Raw genomic sequence first — 22,521 nt, 5'->3', positions numbered from 1 at the left:
GATCTGTTGTGCATTTGCATTGGTGTCAGATCTATTTTTGCATTTGCATTGGTGTCAGATCTGTTCTGCATTGGCATTGGTTCAGATCTGTTTTGCATTTTGCATTGGTTCAGATCTGCTTGCATTGGTTCAGATCTGTTTTGCACTTGCATTGGTTCAGATCTGTTTTGCACTTGCATTGGTTCAGATCTGCTTGCATTGGTTCAGATCTGTTTTGCACTTGCATTGGTTCAGATCTGCTTGCATTGGTGTCAGATCTGTTGTGCATTTGCATTGGTGTCAGATCTGTTTGGCTTTTACATTGGTGTCAGATCTGTTTGGCTTTTGCATTGGTGTCAGACCTGTTTTGCATTTGCATTGGTTCAAATATGTTTTGCTTTTGCATTGATATCCGATCTGTGTTGCATTTGCATTGGTTCAGATCTGTTTTGCTTTGGCATTGGTGTCAGATCTGCTTTGCATTTCCATTGGTTCAGATTGGTTTTGCATTTGCATTGGTGTCAGATCTGTTGGCTTTTGCATTGGTGTCAGATCTGTTTTGCATTTGCATTGGTTCAAATATGTTTTGCTTTTGCATTGGTATCCAATCTGTTTTGCATTTGCGTTAGTTCAGATCTGTTTTGCATTTGCGTTAGTTCAGATCTGTTTTGCTTTGGCATTGGTGTCAGATCTGCTTTGCATTTCCATTGGTTCAGATTGGTTTTGCATTTGCATTGGTGTCAGATCTGTTTTGCTTTTGCATTGGTGTCAGATCTGTTTAGCTTTGAATTTGTTTCAGATCTATTTTGCATTTTGCTTTGGTTCTAGACCTGTTTAGCATCTGTATTGGTCTCAGATCTGTTTCGCTTATACGTTGGTCTCAGATCTGTTTCGCTTATGCGTTGATCTCAGATCGGTCTTGCTTATGCGTTGGTCTCAGATCGGTTTCGCTTATGCGTTGGTCTCAGATCGGTTTCGCTTATGCGTTGGTCTCAGATCGGTTTCGCTTATGCGTTGGTCTCAGATCGGTTTCGCTTATGCGTTGGTCTCAGATCGGTTTCGCTTATGCGTTGGTCTCAGATCGGTTTCGCTTATGCGTTGGTCTCAGATCGGTTTCGCTTATGCGTTGGTCTCAGATCGGTTTCGCTTATGCGTTGGTCTCAGATCGGTTTCGCTTTGGCGTTGGTCTCAGATCTGTTTTGCTTTGGCGTTGGTCTCAGATCTGTTTTGCTTTGGCGTTGGTCTCAGATCTGTTTTGCTTTGGCGTTTGTCTGAAATGTTTTTCATGTGTTGCAGATCTGTTTTGCCTTTGCGTTGGGTTCAGATCTGTTTACCTTTTTGATACGAAGGTGGAGGATTTCTGCTCTCTCCACCCATCGGTGTCAGGGAACAGATTGGATGAGTTATTAGTGGACTGGCTGAGCGGTCTCCTCTACACATTTCCACCATTCAACTTCACTCCCAAGGTGCTGAAAAAGATGGAGGTTGAAGGGCAACAGTGATATTCATAGGTCCCTGGTGGCTGAGAAGGGCATGGTTCCTTATCTGTTGTCTCTAGTCCTGAAAGCCCCATGGCATCTGGGAAAGACAAGACCTGTTAGTTCAGGGGTCAAATGTTCACCCTACTCTCCAGATGTAAAAGTTGATAGCCTGGGCATTGAGGAAAGAATCCTGGTTAAGACTGGGTTTCTAAAGAGGTGGCATCTACTTTAGTTAACTGCAGAAAGATTTCCACAACGAGGAAATATGCAAAATTCGGAACGCATATTCTTCCTGAAAGGAAAGGAATAATATACAGACGGAGGACCTTAAGATTATTTTAGGAATTTTTTACAGAGTGAAATTGATATGGGGCTGAAGGTAAGCGCCCTAAGAGTCCACATATCGGCCTTATTGGGTTTTCTTCATACACAATTGTCTAAGAAGGGTTTTGTTAACTCTTATTTTCAGTAGCGAATTTTCGACCAATGCCAGGGAAATTAGTTCCCCCTTGGGATTTATCTTTAATTCTAAATTTCTTGACTTCTGATAAATTTGAACCTATTGCTCAGACCCCTTTAAAGAATCTAACATTAAAAGTAGCAATAACGTCAGCTAGAAGAATTGGGGATATTCAGGCACTATCCATTAACGTCCTTTTGATATGGTTATTCATTCAGAATTGCGTTCAGACCTGACCTAGTCTATCTTCCAAAGATCTCTTCATCTTCTTTCATCATTCACAGGAGATTGTTTTACCGTCTTTTTCTCCCAAGCCGCAGGATGCTAGAGGAGCAGTGAAACAGATTAATGTGAGAAGAGCTATCATAGTTTATTTAGAAAGGACAGCTCGGTGGAGAAGATCTAGCCATTTATTTGTATCATATATGGGAGCCTCAAAGGGATTGCAGGCATCAAGAAGCGCCATAGCTAGACGGGTTAAGGAGCTAATAGGTTGGGCTTACAGGGAATCGCAGGAAATATTCCATACTAGAATTGCGACACATTCTACTCTATCCTTGGCAGCCTCTTGGGCAGAGAGGTCGTGAGCAAGCCTGGAACAGATATGTAAAGCAGCTACCTGGTCGTCACACACAACTTTTGTGAAACGCTACAGAGTTGAACTACTGTCAAGCCAGGTTCAGAGTTTCTTTTGGAAGAAAGTATTACAAGCCATCATCCCTCCCTAATGAAAATTTCTCGCTGGTCTCAGCAGCAGCCATCCTGGAGGACGATGGGAGAAAACCCCAGCTGCTTACCTGTAGCCGTGTTTCGGCGAGTCCTCCAGGATGGCTCCTGAGTTCCCATCCCTATTGTAATATAGTTGCTAAGTTTGATTTATGTTAAAGGTGATATACTCTTAATAACTGAGTTGGTGAGGGAGGAGGAGTCCTTATATAAGGGCGGGTTCTTTTAAATTGATTACTCTTACAGGTGTTTCCGTTCGGGGAGGGACAAGCAATATCTCAGCAGCAGCCATCCTGGAGGACTCGCCGAAACACGGCTACAGGTAAGCAGCTGGGGTTATCTATATCTATATATACACACAGTATAGTCATCGTATACGCTGGGTGTCGTCTTATAGGGCGGGTGCTGAAACTTCCGAGCCAGACTGGAGAATCTACGGTTGCTGCATACAGTGGGGGGAGCGGCCACATCCCCGCCATATGCAGCAACCGTATGAAAGCAGCAAGGGCGGTGCTGTACAAGTACGGTAGAAGAAAATCCACTCACCAGGATTCGTGGAAAGAAGTGACTTAACTGGGTCCCGATGATTACTGGGAAGGCATTGTATACAACAACCATCCAATTTCCGGTAAGGTACATCACTTATACTGGGTACCACATACAGTACAGCACCAGTTTCTGTACCCATTTATACAGTATAGCAGTACCAGTGCATACAGTACAGTATACAAATGTGCAACAGTCAAGAGAGGTAGTCTTCTAGGGTGAGTATGTGCCAAAATGTATATTTTAACTGGAAAAGTTGGGAGTCGTCTTATACGCCCAGTCATCTTATACGGCAGAATATACGGTACATAGATCAACCACCTGAAATTTGCTTTGCAACAAAATGTTCAAAAAAGCTCTAACAGTCCATTATATAAATAATAAATACATACAAATGCATAGAAACACAAAAAAAATGCATTTTCTCAATTTAAAGCTCATTAAAAAAAAATAGGGGTTTTTTGTTTGTTTTTTTTTGTTTTGTTTTTTTTGGGATAACTTTTTCAACACGAAAAACAGCTCAGAAGTTGTGCTACAGTTTCTACAGCTCCTGATGTGTTAAAGCTGGACTACTAGATTCAGGACTGGTTTAAGCAACAATGGGGCCCAATTGCAAAATAAACCTGGGTGGCCCCCTAACAGATACCCCGGAACAAAAATCGGCATTAAGGGACCTTTTTTGCAGCTGGTATAGTCAGGGTATGAAGCCCCAATCGGTCTGAGCTCCACATTTTGGCTATCCCAGCCTGCATGGGGGACAAGGGGTTAAAAAAAAAAGTTTCAGGAGGGGGGACCCCACATAATTAAAAAAAAAAAAAAATTCCCACACTCTAAACATAAAAAAATAAAACATTTTTTGGGAAAATAGGATAAAATGCCAGGGATCTTCATACAGCCATATTGCGGCTGTATAGCGATCCCTGGCCAAAGTGCTGTGGCTGCCTATGGACCCCCTGGAAACCACGTCAGGAAATGTATTGCTCTTTGTGATACATGTGAAATTACACTACCGTTAGGTTTGCTAAAAAAATGACATTTAACCGCATTTAAAAGTATACTTTTTTCCTTCGAAAATTTAAAAAAATCGATTTTCTCCAAAACTATAAGGTCTTTTTGAAGTTGGATTTGCTATTAACCGTTAAAGTTGGCGGGTTTTTAAATGTGTATTTTTTTCCTTTGAAACTTTAAAAATCGATTTTCTCAAAAACTATAAGGTCTTTTTGAAAAAAAATGTTTTCCTCTTGTAGCCACTGGGGGCCCCTACATGCTTTTGGGCCCTGGGGCAATTGCCTCCTTTGCCTCTATGGTAGCGCCGGCCCTGAATCCTTTTAAGATTTAAAGGATACCCGAACTGACATGTGACATGATGAGATAGACATGGGTGTGTACAGTGTGACTGAGTCAGCCACTTGCATACCTGATATTTAACTCTTTCAGGCAGAGAAAGAAAAAAAAGGAAGACAGCATAGTTATTTGTGTGCTAGGCACTACATACACATGTCTATCTCATCATGTCACATGTCAGTTCGGGTATCCTTTAAATCTTAAAAATCCCATTTGAAAAGATCTAGAATTAAGATAAATGGAGAAAGAGAGATAGGAAAAAATGTTAATTGTTAAAATACCCCTCCAAAAGAAAAAATTATAGACTTTAACATTAGGCTAGAAAGAAGTTTTTTTTGTATGCCAAGTGATGTCTCCTCCAGGTCTCCAGGATCCACAATAAGTGCAGGCTGCATTATCTAGGCAACATGAGCATTGCTAGGGTAATGCGCGCTACACTACTTGCATAGCACTTTACTCTAAAACTGCCACCGTTTCCTAGGTAACTGCGGCCATGCTAATTGCACAACACATGCTACTTTACCAGTGTAAGTAACGGGTACAGAAGTTTAGTAAATTCTCCCCTTTGTTTATAAAAAGATGCAGTTGTGTTTTAAGAAAAATGTGTACCGCTTACCTTGAATTGAATGTATTTCACCAAATTGAATTTTTTAGCATATAACTTTATGTATTCAAAGTACTTGTGGTGAGGAAGGTAATTGGGAAAGTCTGCAGGCATGGGGAAGTCGCTGAAAGCCATGGTTTCTTTAGACACATTGGTTACCAAAGATCTGTAGATGCTAGCTCTGCCGTCCTCCACTTTATCCTGTATTATGCATACAATATTAGTTAGATCTTAGATACAGTACTACTTTTGATTTTTTTAAATCTTTTTACATTTAAAGTAAAATTATTGAAATTAACTTACTGTGAATCGCCAAAGACCTCCAATGTCATCACTTCTTTCAAAACATGTTGGCTCAAGGCCTTCTTCCAAGCATGCTTTTATAGCTGCTAAACCACTAACTCCAGCTCCAATTACTGCTACTGTTTTAACCATTGTGCTTCCTAGAAAAAAGGACAAAAATACTATGGTTATTTCCACTGAAATGGAGGCAAGTGCTGGGCAGGGCTGGAACCCACTAGAGCGAGGGAGGTTTTCAAAATGCTAGCGATTTCCCTAAATGCTCAGCTAATGTTAACCACTTGAGGACCGCAGTGTTAAACCCCTCTAAAGACCAGGCCATTTTTCTCTAAATTGGCCACTGCAGCTTTAACGCCTCGCTGCAGGGCTGTACATGTCAGCACACAAGTGATCCCACCCTTTTCACCCCACCAACAGAGCTTTCTGATGGTGTGGTCTGATCGCTCCCCCAGTGTTTATTTTTTTGTAAATATTGTCTCTTTTTTTAAATTAAATATGCCTTTTTTTCCCCAGTCCCTTTCTTCCTCCCCCCGCCAGCCAATTACAGCGATCGGCTGTGATGGGCTTCAGCCTATCACAGCAGATCGCTTCTGTTCCCCCAGGGGGACAGCTGTGTCACATGGCTGTCCCCAGGACAGCGCTGCCATAGATTACAGCACTCTACTAAGTAAATAGACGGCAAAACGTGGCGATTGCCACTGGGAGACTGGTGGTGGAGCGGAGCTCCAGCATTCCAGGGGGGGATGTGCGCTGCAAACTCTGGCCCAGGACTGCACACCGATCAGCGTTAGGCGGTCCTGGGGCTGCCACCTTGTCCATGACAATTGGCATGGAGCAGAGTTTTAGTGGTTAATGGATGGGCCAAATTCCACTGGAGTGATTGCAACTACCAAAATCGCAAACGCAGGACATGCAGCATTTTTGAGTGTTAGTGTTTTGCGTTAGCGTTTCTGCAATATAAAGTATGTAAACGCTGGCATAATTGCTGGTCAAAACCTACACAGCGATATGCTAGCGTTTTTAAATTACTGAACACTAAATAAATTTTTTTTTTTTTAACCACTTCCCGACCGCCGTATATACAATTGGCGGCCGGGAAGTGGACGCCGCAAGGACCGCCGTATTGACAATTGGAGGCGGTCCTTGTATGGGCATGGGCGGAGCGATCGCGTCATCCGTGACGCGATCCTCCGCCTCCGCCTGGCGCCGCTCACCCGCCGCAACATCCAGCCGGCCATACGGAAGCGCCGGCGGGATGTTAACCCGACGATCGCCGCATACAAAGTGTATAATACACTTTGTAATGTTTACAAAGTGTATTATACAGGCTGCCTCCTGCCCTGGTGGTCCCAGTGTCCGAGGGACCACCAGGGCAGGCTGCAGCCACCCTAGTCTGCACCAAGCACACTGATTTTCCCCCCCCCTGCCCCAGATCGCCCACAGCACCCATCAGACCCCCCCTGCCCACCCCCCAGACCCCTGTTTGCACCCAATCACCCCCCTAATCACCCATCAATCACTCCCTGTCACTATCTGTCAACGCTATTTTTTTTATCCCCCCCCCTGCCCCCCACTCCCTCCTGATCACCCCCCCACCCCTCAGATTCTCCCCAGACCCCCCCCCCCCATGTACTGTATGCATCTATCCCCCCTGATCACCTGTCAATCACCTGTCCATCACCCGTCAATCACCCCCTGTCACTGCCACCCATCAATCAGCCCCTAACCTGCCCCTTGCGGGCAATCTGATCACCCCCCCACACCAATAGATCGCCCGCAGATCCGACATCAGATCACCTCCCAAATCCATTGTTTACATCTATTCTCTCCTCTAAACACCCACTAATTACCCATCAATCACCCATCAATAACCCCCTATCACCACCTGTCACTTTTACCTATCAGATCAGACCCTAATCTGCCCCTTGCGGGCACCCAATCACCCACCCACACGCTCAGATTGCCCTCTGACCCCCCCTTATCAATTCACCAGTGCATTAATTACATCTGTTCTTCCCTGTAATAACCCACTGATCACCTATCAATCACCTGCCAATCACCTATCAACCATCAATCACCCCCTGTCACTGCCACCCATCAATCAGCCCCTAACCTACCCCTTGCGGGCAATCTGATCACCCACCCACACCATTAGATCGCCCGCAAACCCGCCGTCAGATTACCTCCCAAATGTATTGTTTACATCTGTTATCTTCTCTAAACACCCACTAATTACCCATCAATCACCCATCAATCACCCCCTATCACCAACCGTCACTGTTACCCATCAGATCAGACCCTAATCTGCCCCTTGCGGGCACCCAATCGCCCGCCTACACGCTCAGATTGCCCTCAGACCCCCCTTATCAATTCGCCAGTGAAATATTTACATCTGTTCTCCCCTGTAATAACCCACTGATTACCTGTCAATCACCTATCAATCACCCATCAATCACCCCCTGTCACTGCCACCCATCAATCACCCCCTGTCACTGCCACCCATCAATCACCCGCTGTCACTGCCACCCATCAATCAGCCCCTAACCTGCCCCTTGCGGGCAATCTGATCACCCACCCACACCAATAGATCGCCCGCAGATCCGACGTCCGATCACCTCCCAAGTGCAGTGTTTACATCTGTTCTCTACCCTAAACACCCACTAATTACCCATCAATCACTCCCTGTCACTGCTACCTATCAGATTAGACCCCTATCTGCCCCTAGGGCACTCAATCAACCGCCCACACCCTCAGAATGCCCTCAGACCCCAGCCCTGATCACCTCGCCAGTGCATTGCTTGCATCTATTCCCCCCTCTAATCACACCTTGAGACACCCATCAATAACCTCCTGTCACCCCCTAGCACACCTACCCATCAGATCAGGCCCCAATTTGCCCCGTGTGGGCTCCTGATCACTCGGCCAAACCCTCAGATCCCCCTCAGACCCCCTTCCGATCACCTCCCCAGTGCATTGATTGCATCTATTTTCCCCTCTAACCACCCCCTGAGACACCCATCAATCACCTCCTGTCACCCCCCTAGCACTCCTATCCATCAGATCAGGCCCAATACAACCTGTCATCTAAAAGGCCACCCTGCTTATGACCGGTTCCACAAAATTCGCCCCCTCATAGACCACCTGTCATCAAAATTTGCAGATGCTTATACCCCTGAACAGTCATTTTGAGACATTTGGTTTCCAGACTACTCACGGTTTTGGGCCTGTAAAATGCCAGGGCGGTATAGGAACCCCACAAGTGACCCCATTTTAGAAAAAAAGACACCCCAAGGTATTCTGTTAGGTGTATGACGAGTTCATAGAAGATTTTATTTTTTGTCAAAAGTTAGCGGAAATTGATTTTTATTGTTTTTTTTTTCACAAAGTGTCATTTTTCACTAACTTGTGACAAAAAATAAAATCTTCTATGAACTCGCCATACACCTAATGGAATACCTTGGGGTGTCTTCTTTCCAAAATGGGGTCACTTGTGGGGTTCCTATACTGCCCTTGCATTTTAGGGGCCCTAAACCGCGAGGAGTAGTCTAGAAAACAAATGCCTCAAAATGACCTGTGAATAGGACGTTGGGCCCCTTAGCGCACCTAGGCTGCAAAAAAGTGTCACACATGTGGTACCGCCGTACTCAGGAAAAGTAGTATAATGTGTTTTGGGGTGTATTTTTACACATACCCATGCTGGGTGGGAGAAATTTCTATGTAAATGGACAATTGTGTGTAAAAAAAATCAAACAATTGTCATTTACAGAGATATTTCTCCCACTTAGCATGGGTATGTGTAAAAATACACCCCAAAATGCATTATACTACTTCTCCTGAGTACGGCGGTACCACATGTGTGGCACTTTTTTTTACACCCTAAGTACGCTAAGGGGCCCAAAGTCCAATGAGTACCTTTAGGATTTTGCAGGTCATTTTGCGACATTTGGTTTCAAGACTACTCCTCACGGTTTAGGGCCCCTAAACTGCCAGGGCAGTATAGGAACCCCACAAATGACCCCATTCTAGAAAGAAGACACCCAAAGGTATTCCGTACGGAGTATGGTGAGTTCATAGAAGATTTTATTTTTTGTCACAAGTTAGCGGAAAATGACACTTTGTGAAAAAAAACAATTAAAATCAATTTCCGCTAACTTGTGACAAAAAAATAAAAACTTCTATGAACTCACCATACTCCTAACGGAATACCTTGGGGTGTCTTCTTTCTAAAATGGGGTCATTAGTGGGGTTCCTATACTGCCCTGGCATTTTAGGGGCCCTAAACCGTGAGGAGTAGTCTTGAAACAAAAATGACCTGTGAAATCCTAAAGGTACTCATTGGACTTTGGGCCCCTTAGTGCAGTTAGGGTGCAAAAAAGTGCCACACATGTGGTATCGCCGTACTCGGGAGAAGTAGTATAATGTGTTTTGGGGTGTATTTTTACACATACCCATGCTGGGTGGGAGAAATACTTCTGTAAATGACAATCTTTTGATTTTTTTTACACACAATTGTCCATTTACAGAGGTATTTCTCCCCCCCAGCATGGGTATGTGTAAAAATACACCCCAAAACACATTGTACTACTTCTCCCGAGTATGGCGATACCACATGTGTGGCACTTTTTTGCACCCTAACTGCGCTAAAGGGCCCAAAGTCCAATGAGTACCTTTAGGATTTCACAGGTCATTTTGAGAAATTTCGTTTCAAGACTACTCCTCACGGTTTAGGGCCCCTAAAATGCCAGGGCAGTATAGGAACCCCACAAATGACCCCATTTTAGAAAGAAGACACCCCAAGGTATTCCGTTAGTAGTATGGCGAGTTCATAGAAGATTTTATTTTTTGTCACAAGTTAGCGGAAATTGATTTTAATTGTGTTTTTTCACAAAGTGTCATTTTCCGCTAACTTTTGACAAAAAATAAAATCTTCTATGAACTCACCATACTCCTAACGGAATACCTTGGGGTGTCTTCTTTCTAAAATGGGGTCATTTGTGGGGTTCCTATACTGCCCTGGCATTTTAGGGGCCCTAAACCGTGAGGAGTAGTCTTGAAACGAAATTTCTCAAAATGACCTGTGAAATCCTAAAGGTACTCATTGGACTTTGGGCCCTTTAGCGCAGTTAGGGTGCAAAAAAGTGCCACACATGTGGTATCGCCGTACTCAGGAGAAGTAGTATAATGTGTTTTGTGGTGTATTTTTACACATACCCATGCTGAGTGGGAGAAAGATCTCTGTAAATGGACAATTGTGTGTAAAAAAAATTAACAAATTGTCATTTACAGAGATATTTCTCCCACCCAGCATGAGTATGTGTAAAAATACACCCCAAAACACATTATACTACTTCTCCTGAGTACGGCAATACCACATGTGTGGCACTTTTTTGCAGCCTAACTGCGCTAAGGGGTCCAAAGTCCAATGAGCACCTTTAGGACTTTACAGGGGTGCTTACAATTTAGCACCCCCCAAAATGTCAGGACAGTAAACACACCCCACAAATGACACCATTTTGGAAAGTAGACCCTTCAAGGTATTCAGAGAGGGGCATGGTGAGTCCGTGGCAGATTTCATTTTTTTTTTGTCGCAAGTTAGAAGAAATGGAAACTTTTTTTTTTTCTCACAAAGTGTCATTTTCCGCTTACTTGTGACAAAAAATAATATCTTCTATGAACTCACTATGCCTCTCAGTGAATACTTTGGGATGTCTTCTTTCCAAAATGGGGTAATTTGGGGGGTATTTATACTATCCTGGAATTCTAGCCCCTCATGAAACATGACAGGGGGTCAGAAAAGTCATAGATGCTTGAAAATGAGAAAATTCACTTTTTGCACCATAGTTTGTAAACGCTATAACTTTTACCCAAACCAATAAATATACACTGAATGGGTTTTTTTTAATCAAAAACATGTTTGTCCACATTTTTCGCGCTGCATGTATACAGAAATTTTACTTTATTTGAAAAATGTCAGCACAGAAAGTTAAAAAAATAATTTTTTTGCCAAAATTCATGTCTTTTTTGATGAATATAATAAAAAGTAAAAATCGCAGGAGCAATCAAATAGCACCAAAAGAAAGCTTTATTAGTGACAAGAAAAGGAGCCAAAATTCATTTAGGTGGTAGGTTGTATGAGCGAGCAATAAACCGTGAAAGCTGCAGTGGTCTGAATGGAAAAAAAGTGGCCGGTCCTTAAGGGGTAGAAAGCCCTAGGTCCTCAAGTGGTTAAAGGACCAATCAGAATTAACCTATTTTGGTTCCTGGACGTAGAAACTACAACCAGGAACCATGCGTGCTCCCGCGGCCGATCGCGCGCATACACGCGCACTCCCGGCCGCGGATTCGGTAGCCAGGGAATCAATGTATCGGGCTATGGTGCCCGATCACTGATTCCTCTCCCCTGCTGAAAAAGCGACATCTTCTCTCGGAAGCTGCGCCTTTTCTGGCCGTTCCCTCCCCGATGCGTCACTCTAAGCGTGTGTTACGCTTAGAGTGACGTCATGTAAACAAACTCATGGCCAAAAAGTAATACTACAACTGAAATTAAAAATAAATTAAAATGAACACACATTTACATTATAAATCTATTGTTTACCTCCCACCCTCCCAAAACTACCCAAATAAAATGTTTACTATAAAAAAAAACAAAACCATTACAATAAAAAAAACATGTAAATATTTACCTAAGGGTCTAAACTTTTTAAATATCAATGTAAAGATGAAATATTTCTATATTTTTTTTATTTTAAACTTTTTAATAGTGATAGATGCAAAATGGAAAAAATGCACCTTTATTTCCAAATAAAATATTGTCACCATACATTGTGATAGGGACATAATTTTAACGGTGTAATAACCGGGACATATGGGCAAATACAATACGTGAGTTTTAATTATGGAGGCATGTATTATTTTAAAACTATAATGGCTGAAAACTGAGAAATAATGAATTTTTCCATTTTTTTCTTATTCTTCCTGTTAAAATGCGTTTACAGTAAAGTGGCTCTTAGCAAAATGTACCCCCCAAAGAAAGCCTAATTGGTGGCGGAAAAAACAAGATATAGATCAGTTCATTGTGATAAGTAGTGATAAAGTTATAGGCTAATGAATGGGAGGTGAACATTTCTCACGTGAAAACCACTGAACCTGAATGGGTAAAAAAAAATAAAAACGCTAAGCGCTACGCAATCGCTGGCAAAAAAAGCTTACACTTTTTAAAATCGCTACCAAAATCGCCAGAAAACGCTCATGAAATTGCTTACAAAACGCTTATTAAAAATGCTAGCGATTGCGAAATTGCGATTTGTAGTTGGTTCCAGGCCTCACAGCAGTTAAAATAATCACAGGAGATTATTATTCATCATTGCCTTTAAACTGTGGTTTTAGTGCTCTGGCTACCTGTAAAAAATGTAGTATGTTAGGAGCAGTGATAAGCGAAAATGTTGATATTCATTTTGTGTTATTTTCCCAAAAATAAGTACAATTTTCTTTTTGACAAGCAAAGATAAGCTTGAATAATTTGGCGGGTTTTTTTTTCACTTTCATTTTTGCTTAAACAGCAAAAATTTAGTTTAGCATTTTTTTTGCTTTGATTTTTCACTTTCTGTAAGGCCTAATAAGGGTCTAATATGGGGAGAGAAGAAATGACTTCCTAATAAAATTTTCTCACAGACATTTTACATTATGAAAGTTTGTGTCAGTCTGTAGGTTTGTTACATGAGTAAAATCTAGAAAGAGTGACAGTTGGGAAGATACCAGGGATATGAGCCAAGTTTCCACAGATTCCTGGACATTCAGCGCAGACAGCTGTCTGTGAGAGTGGGCAGCCAGTGTAAAGGGTGAGCATGCTGGGATCTGTGGTCTGTCACATTGCATGAGGAAGTTGCCTCACATGTGTATCAGTGGTGTTACCGGGTGGTGGGAGCTTCGTAACCTTCCATAATGGTGCTAGGCTATGATCCTGTTTCGGTGTTTGAGGAATACTGAGGATGATTAACCACTTCCCGACCGCCGTATTGACAATTGGCGGCCGGGAAGTGGACCCCGCAAGGACCGCCGTATTGACAAATGGCGGCGGTCCTTGTAGGGGCATGGGCGGAGCGATCGCATCATCCGTGACGCGATCCTCCGCCGGCGCCTGTCTCCGCTCACCCGCAACATCCCGCCGGCCATACGGAAGCGCCGGCGGGATGTTAACCCGACGATCGCCGCATACAAAGTGTATAATACACTTTGTAATGTTTACAAAGTGTATTATACAGGCTGCCTCCTGCCCTGGTGGTCCCAGTGTCCGAGGGACCACCAGGGCAGGCTGCAGCCACCCTATGTCGCACCCAAGCACACTGATTTCTCCCCCCCCTGCCCCAGATCGCCCACAGCACCCCTCAGACCCCCCCCTGCCCACCCCCCAGACCCCTGTTTGCACCCAATCACCCCCCTAATCACCCATCAATCACTCCCTGTCCCCTCCTGATCACCCCCCCACCCCTCAGATTCTCCCCAGACCCCCTCCCCTGTGTACTGTATGCATCTATCCCCCCTGATCACCCATCAATCACCCCCTGTCACTGCCACCCATCAATCAGCCCCTAACCTGCCCCTTGCGGGCAATCTGATCACCCACCCACACCAATAGATCACCCGCAGATCCGACATCAGATCACCTCCTAAGTGCAGTGTTTACATCTGTTCTCTCCTCCAAACACTAACTAATTACCCATCAATCACCCCCTGTCACTGCTACCCATCAGATTAGACCCCTATCTGCCCCTAGGGCACTCAATCAACCGCCCATACCCTCAGAACGCCCTCAGACCCCAGCCCTGATCACCTTGCCAGTGCATTGCTTGCATCTATTCCCCCCTCTAATCACACCTTGAGACACCCATCAATCACCTCCTGTCACCCCCTAGCACACCTACCCATCAGATCAGGCCCCAATTTGCCCCGTGTGGGCTCCTGATCACTCGGCCAAACCCTCAGATCCCCCTCAGACCCCCTTCCGATCACCTCCCCAGTGCATTGATTGCATCTATTTTCCCCTCTAAACACCCCCTGAGACACCCATCAATCACCTCCTGTCACCCCCTAGCACTCCTATCCATCAGATCAGGCCCAATACAACCTGTCATCTAAAAGGCCACCCTGCTTATGACCGGTTCCACAAAATTCCCCCCCTCATAGACCACCTGTCATCAAAATTTTCAGATGCTTATACCCCTGAACAGTCATTTTGAGACATTTGGTTTCCAGACTACTCACGGTTTTGGGCCCGTAAAATGCCAGGGCGGTATAGGAACCCCACAAGTGACCCCATTTTAGAAAAAAAAAGACACCCCAAGGTATTCTGTTAGGTGTATGACGAGTTCATAGAAGATTTTATTTTTTGTCAAAAGTTAGCGGAAATTGATTTTTATTGCTTTTTTTCACAAAGTGTCATTTTCCGCTAACTTGTGAAAAAAAATAAAATCTTCTATGAACTCACTATACTCCTAACGGAATACCTTGGGGTGTCTTTTTTCTAAAATGGGGTCACTTGTGGGGTTCCTATACTGTCCTGGCATTTTAGGGGCCCTAAACCGTGAGGAGTAGTCTACAAAACAAATGCCTCAAAATGACCTGTGAATAGGACGTTGAGCCCCTTAGCGCACCTAGGCTGCAAAAAAGTGTCACACATGTGGTATCGCCGTACTCAGGAGAAGTAGTATAATGTGTTTTGGGGTGTATTTTTACACATACTCATGCTGGGTGGGAGAAATCTCTCTGTAAATGGACAATTGTGTGTAAAAAAAAAAAAAAAAAAAAAAAAAAAAAAAATCAAAAGATTGTCATTTACAGAGAGATTTCTCCCACCCAGCATGGGTATGTGTAAAAATACACCACAAAACACATTATACTACTTCTCCTGAGTACGGCGGTACCACGTGTGGCACTTTTTTTTTTTTTTTTTTTTTTTTTTTTTTACACCCTAAGTGCGCTAAGGGGCCCAAAGTCCAATGAGTACCTTTAGGATTTCACAGGTCATTTTGCGACATTGTTGGTTTCAAGACTACTCCTCACGGTTTAGGGCCTCTAAAATGCCAGGGCAGTATAGGAACCCCACAAATGACCCCATTCTAGAAAGAAGACACCCAAACATATTCCGTTAGGAGTATGGTGAGTTCATAGAAGATTTTATTTTTTGTCACAAGTTAGCGGAAAATGACACTTTGTAAAAAAAAAACAATTAAAATCAATTTCCGCTAACTTGTGACAAAAATAAAATCTTTTATGAACTCACCATACTCCTAACGGAATACCTTGGGGTGTCTTCTTTCTAAAAGAGGGTCATAAGTGGGGTTCTTATACTGCCCTGGCATTTTAGGGGCCCTAAACCATGAGGAGTAGTCTGGAAATCAAATTCCGCAAAATGACCTGTGAAATCCTAAAGGTACTCATTGGACTTTGGGCCCCTTAGCACAGTTAGGGTGCAAAAAAGTGCCACACATGTGGTATCGCCGTACTCGGGAGAAGAAGTAGTACAATGTGTTTTGGGGTGTATTTTTACACATACCCATGCTGGGTGGGAGAAATCTCTCTGTAAATGGACAATTGTGTGTAAAAAAAAAAAAAAATCAAGAAATTGTCATTTACAGAGATATTTCTCCCATCCAGCATGGGTATGTGTAAAAATACACCTCAAAACACATTGTACTACTTCTCCTGAGTACGGCAATACCACGTGTGGCACTTTTTTGCAGCCTAACTGCGCTAAGGGGTCCAAAGTCCAATGAGCACCTTTAGGCTTTACAGGGGTTCTTACAATTAGGCACCCCCCAAAATGCCAGGACAGTAAACACACCCCACAAATGACCCCATTTTGGAAAGTAGACACTTCAAGGTATTCAGAGGGGCATGGTGAGTCCGTGGCAGATTTCATTTTTTTTTTTGTCGCAAGTTAGAAGAAATGGAAACTTTTTTTTTTTTTTTTGTCACAAAGTGTCATTTTCCGCTTACTTGTGACAAAAAATATTATTTCTATGAACTCACTATGCCTCTCAGTGAATACTTTGGGATGTCTTCTTTGCAAAATGGGGTCATTTGGGGGGTATTTATACTATCCTGGAATTCTAGCCCCTCATGAAACATGACAGGGGGTCAGAAAAGTCATAGATGCTTGAAAATGGGAAAATTCACTTTTTGCACCATAGTTTGTAAATACTATAACTTTTACCCAAACCAATAAATATAGGCTGAATGGGTTTTTTTCATCAAAAACATGTTTGTCCACATTTTTCGCGCTGCATGTATACAGAAATTTTACTTTATTTGAAAAATGTCAGCACAGAAAGTTAAAAAAATCTTTTTTTTGCCAAAATTCATGTCTTTTTTGATGAATATAATAAAAAGTAAAAATCGCAGCAGCAATCAAATAGCACCAAAAGAAAGCTTTATTAGTGACAAGAAAAGGAGCCAAAATTCATTTAGGTGGTAGGTTGTATGAGCGAGCAATAAACCGTGAAAGCTGCAGTGGTCTGAATGGAAAAAAAGTGCCTGGTCCTTAAGAGGGTTAAAGCCCACGGTCCTCAAGTGGTTAAGGATGGAGCAGGAAGATGGATAAAGTCAGCAGTATCACAACTTGCGAGTATAGAAGTCTGTGAGGGTGGACAGCAATAATAACGGGTGAACCTACTTAGATTAGTTTTGTGTCAATCCACAGTAGAAGGTGGTGACCCTCAAATGCAAACACCCAGGGAGTAATTGGGAGAAGGATACCCCATTATAAATGCATGAGCGAGATTGCACATTTGCACTGTTAGGATAACCAATTGCAGGAGAAGATTTTGCAGAACTGAGGCAACAAGAGTCACTAAAAAGAGATTGTTCTGGACTTATAAAACTTGGACTTTATTTCCTTTTTAAATCTTTTGCTTTTGATACTGCTATTGTTGTGAGAAGTGTTGTTGATGTAGCATTGTTAAGGATGCGGCAAGCTTGCTTAAAGTGAATCTGAGGTGAGTGTGATATGGAGGCGGTCATATTTATTTAGTTGCCTGGCAGCCTTGCTTATATATGGGGCTGCAGTTAGTAGTGTCTGAAGTACACCAGAAACAAGCAAGCAGCTAATCTTGTCGGTTCTGACAATATTGTCAGAAACATCTGATCTGTTGCATGCTTGTTCAGGGTCTATGGCTGAAAAAATATTAGAGGCAGAGGATCAGCAAGACTAAAAAGATTTTTCAAAAAGACCTAGTAGTTTTTGATAAAATCGATTTTGAATTCCTCAAAGAAAATTTTTTTTTTAACCAGTTGAAGCTTCATGACATTACAATAAGTCTCTGCACTCTCTTCCATACAAAATCCTAGATAACACTGTTTAGTTATCTCTGAGCTGATAAAAATGCTATACAGTTGTAACAGAATGAAAGCAAAGCACTCTCCTTCCCCTAGGGAATTCAATGGCAAGCCTAATAAATTAACAAGTGAAAAAATAAACATTTTAGGAGCAGACAAATGTAACAATTAGGTAGTGTATACAATGTGTTACTAATACATTATCAAGACAAAATAACTGTTTAAATAAGAAGGAGAGATAGACAAATAAAATGTGTGGGTTTAATATACAATAGGACTGTTTACATTAAAGCTATATGGCCCATATGCAATTAACTTTTTCACCTGAGTTATCTCCTAGTGGAGAACTTTCATCTTCTCTTTAACTTTTCAGCATTTTACAATTGAAAAACTAACCAATAGTTGGTGAAAAAGTGCTATCCAATTTATTTTGAGCATTTTCTTGCTTGCTAGTGATTTAAAGAGAATCTGTATTGTTAAAATCGCACAAAAGTAAACATACCAGTGTGTTAGGGGACATCTCCTATTCCCCTCTGTCACAATTTCACCGCTCCCCGCCGCATTAAAAGTGGTTAAAAACAGTTTTAAAAAGTTTGTTTATAAACAAACAAAATGGCCACCAAAACAGGAAGTAGGTTGATGTACAGCATGTCCACACATAGAAAATACATCCATACACAAGCAGGCTGTATACAGCCTTCCTTTTGAATCTCAAGAGATCATTTGTGTGTTTCTTTCCCCCCTGAGGGGGGAGTGCATAGCAGAACCACAACACTGAAGAACTTGGCAGCCTTCCAGACACAGGCTGACAAGTCTGACAAGGGAAAGATACATTGATTTATTACAGAGACTGTGATAGTACAAAGTGCTGCAGTAAGCCAGAACACATTAGAATAGCTTTTGGAACTTGTAGGATGATAAAAAACAGGATGCAATTTTTGTTACGGAGTCTCTGTAAAGAGACTCTGTAACAAATTTTTCAGCCTTAGTTCTTCTATCCTATAAGTTCCTATGCCTGTTCTAATGTGCTCTGGCTTACTGCAGCCTTTCCTAATTGCACTGTTTCTGTAACAAATCTTATATCATTTCCTATGTCGTGTCTGTCGGGCTAAGGCTTGAATGTGTGGAATGTGCAGGGCTGCTTGTGATTGGATAGAAGTGATACACACCCTCTGCAGGCCCCCTGCACACTCTGTATGACTCACACACTCGGTTTATGTGAGCATATCACAAGCTGGTTAGTTTGTAAACACTGCCTAAAACTGTTAATTACAAGCCAGAATTGCAGCAGAAACAGCACAGAGGGGCACAGGAGAAAATAAGGAATAGAATGGTATGCTTTTTAGTGGAAGAATATTAGAGTACAGATTCTCTTTAAAGGGCATTTTATGACGAGTTGCGAAAATATCACCTAGGAGAAAACTCAGGTGAAAAAGTGAATTGCATATGGGCCATAATGTATGAAAGTGGATAAATTGTGTATTTTTTCACTTTTTTCCCTGTTTTCAATTTTAAAATGCATAGAAAATAAGACAATTACTGAAAACAACTATAAGCCACAAAAAGCCTAATTTGTCCTGAAAAAAACAATATATAGATCAATTAGTTGTGATAGGTATTGATAAAGTTATTGGCAAAGTAATCAGAACTGGGCTGAACTGTGAAAATGACCAGGGATGCGAAGTGGTTAAAGTCAGCAAAATGACATTCTGCAGCAAAATTCAGAATGCGATTCCTCCGGGGCTTGCTATATTTAGTATAGCAAGTCCAGGGCTGGGAATGGGATTGACGTGTGTGGTTCTGTCCATCAGTTGTCAGGGCTGGGATCAACACGATGGGAGATCTCCATGGTCATTGGGTATCGAGAGAATATGGTACTGGATCATTTGTGAGGATACTGTGAGTAACGAAAAGTATTTATGGCTATTTAAGATAATTAAATTACTTTTTCATGGTATCAAATCTATCGACAAATTATTTCTCACACTGATAATTTGCACAAAGGAAACCTTGTCAAACATGTAACCACATTCATGTGCTGAGTGTGGGTAATGTTTTGAATAGAAATCACAGCTTGTCAGACATGAAAGATCTCAGTGTGGGAAATGTTTTGTTTTTAAAACACTTCTTGCCAGGCCTGAGAGATCTCACACCGGTGAGAATCCCTATTCATCCTCTGAGAGGGGAAATGTTTTGCCCAGGAATCAGAGCTTGTTTCACTTTGCAGCTTTCACACTGGGAATAAGTCCCATTCATGTTCTGAGTCTGAGAAATGTCTTGGGCATGAATCACTGCACTGCTTGCCAGACATGAGAGGACACACACTGATGAGAAGCCCTATTAATGCGCTGAGCGCGAGAATGGTTTGGTCAAACCAAAACTTGTAATACATAAGAGATCTCCCACTGGTGGGAAGCCCTAGTCATGTTCTGAGTGTGGGAAATGTTTTGGGAGCAAGTCAAACTTTGTCATGCATAAGAAATCTCAAACTGGTGAAAAGCCTTATTCATGTTCTGAGTGTGGGAAATGTTTTGTTTGGAAATCACATCTTCTCGAACATGAGACCTCGCACACTGGCGAGAAACTATTAATGTGCTGTGTGGGAAATATTTTGGGATTAATTTAAACTTTGTCATTCATGAGAGAACTCACACGGGTGAGAAGCCATATCCATGTGCTGAGTGTGGGAAATGCTTTGTTTCAAAGTCAGCTCTAGTTTATAAGAGTTCCCACACTGATGAGAAAGCCTATTTGTGTGCTGAGTGTGGAAAATGTTTTTCTGAAATACCAACTTTGTTCTCACATGAGAGATGTCACACTGGATAAAAACCCCATTTATGTACTGAGTGTGGGAAATGTTTCCGACATAAGTCACTGCTTATCAGACACTTGTGGTTCCTGTGCAAAACATTTCCCATACTCTGCACATCAATAGGACTTCTTGCCAGTGTGGGATCTCTTATGAACAACAACAGCTGACTTTGAAACAAAGCATTTCCCACGCTCAGCACATGAATAGGGCTTCTCACCGGCAGAGATCTCTTATGAATGACAAGGCCTGTATGTGAATAGAGTTTCTTGCCAAAGTGAGATCTCTCATGTTTAACAAGATGTAATTTCCAAACAAATCATTTCCCACACTCAGCTCATGGATAGGGCTTTTTACCACTGTGTGCTCTTTCATGTGCGACAAGTTCTGATTTCTGGGCAAAACATTTCCCATACTCAGAACATGAATAGGGCTTTTTGCCAGTGAGATATTTCTTATGCATGACAAAGTTTGATTTACTCCCTAAAAAAATCCCACACTCAGCACATGAATGGGGCTTCTTACCAGTGTGAGATCTCTCATGTATAACAAGAACTGATTTCTGTGCAAAACATTCCCCCCACTCAGCAGATGAATAATGATTCTCACCAGCGTGAGATCTCTCAGGCCTGACAAAACATTTTCTACACTGCGATCTTTCATGTGTGACAAGCTGTGATTTCTGTACAAAACATTTCCCACACTCAGTACACGAATGTGGTTTTTTTGTGTGAGTGTTTGACAAGATTTCCTTTATCACCAAAATTTTTCCCACACTCTGAACATTTCCACAAAGACGGAAATTGAAATAAAAAAGCAACCACGAAATAGTCCTTTAATGATCTTAATTACCCATAAATACTTACCTTTCGTTACTCACATGACAGTATCCTAATAAATGGTCCAGCACCATATCCTCTCGATACACAATGAAGAATGGAGATTGCCCATCGCGTTGATCACTGCTCTGATGACCAACAGACAGTGCTACACATGATAATCCCATTCCCAGCCCTAGACTTGCTATACTAAGTATAGCAAGCCCCAGAGCAGTGAATTCTGCTGCAGAATGTCATTTTGCAGACTTTAAAAAAAAAAACATTTTTTTCTTTGAGGTATTCAAAATCGATTTTCTCAAAAACTACAAGGTCTTTTTGAAAAATCTTATGGATTTTGAGTCCTGTGAATATAGTTGCATACATTCTGAATCCTGGACTAATCCTGTCTGTCCTGTCTTGCCTGGAACCTGCATCCTGTATCCTGCATCCTAAGCAATCTCAGGCCAGAAACCCACTAGGAGCGATTTTCTGAGCGCTTTGTGATTTGAAAAGCTCTTGCTAATGTAATGCTATGGGTGTGATCCCACTCGAGCGATGTGATTTTAAAAAAAATCCCCATAGCATTGCATTAGCAAGAGCTTTTTTAAATCACCTGCGCTTAGAAATCGCTCCTAGTGGGTATCTGGTCAGAGTCCTGTAAATACCATTGCATATGTTCTGAATCCTGGACTCCTGGACAAATCCTGTCTGTCCTGTCTTGCCTGGAACCTGAATCCTGTATCCTGCATCCTAAGCAATCAGAGTCATGTGAATACCATTGCAGATGTTCTGAATCCTGGAAAAATCCTGTTTGTCCTGTCTTGCAAATCCCGTTGCATGAATTCTGAGTTATGCAAATCCTGAATGTTTAGTCTGCAATCATTGAATGCTTCAAGGAGCCTGCAGTGAACTGCATTCATACCTGCTTGGATTGGATGTTTTGTTTATTTTCACTGTTAAATAAAACTGCGAAGTAAATATTTCCTGTTTTTCTGCACATTATTGGGAGTATCTGCCATGCAAAGCTTGGCTAATCATGACAGAATGCAACAGTAGGAATTGCTGGGAAGTCCAGCACTCAAATATTCATTCAGGCCTCATTCACATTGCACTCCGATCAC

At 42.3% G+C, this 22,521-nt stretch overlaps 1 protein-coding gene across 1 annotated transcript in view; it reads right to left on the bottom strand.

The window, feature by feature from the left end:
- LOC137522072 (dimethylaniline monooxygenase [N-oxide-forming] 2-like) overlaps nt 1-5,575 on the bottom strand; it is a 40,292-nt gene extending 34,717 nt beyond the window's left edge. Inside the window, exons 1-2 of the mRNA XM_068242097.1 lie at nt 5,444-5,575; nt 5,153-5,341 (exon numbers count right to left, since the gene is read on the bottom strand). Coding sequence (XP_068098198.1) covers nt 5,153-5,341; nt 5,444-5,575 — 321 coding nt within the window. The remainder of the gene's footprint in view (nt 1-5,152; nt 5,342-5,443) is intronic.
- Between the last annotated feature and the right edge of the window lie 16,946 nt (nt 5,576-22,521).

This window comes from Hyperolius riggenbachi, chromosome 6, assembly GCF_040937935.1.
Source record: "Hyperolius riggenbachi isolate aHypRig1 chromosome 6, aHypRig1.pri, whole genome shotgun sequence".
NCBI classification, from domain to species: Eukaryota; Metazoa; Chordata; class Amphibia; order Anura; family Hyperoliidae; genus Hyperolius; species Hyperolius riggenbachi.
The sequence above is the reverse complement of the archived record's forward strand: the minus strand, read 5'-3'. Positions and strand labels throughout refer to the sequence as shown.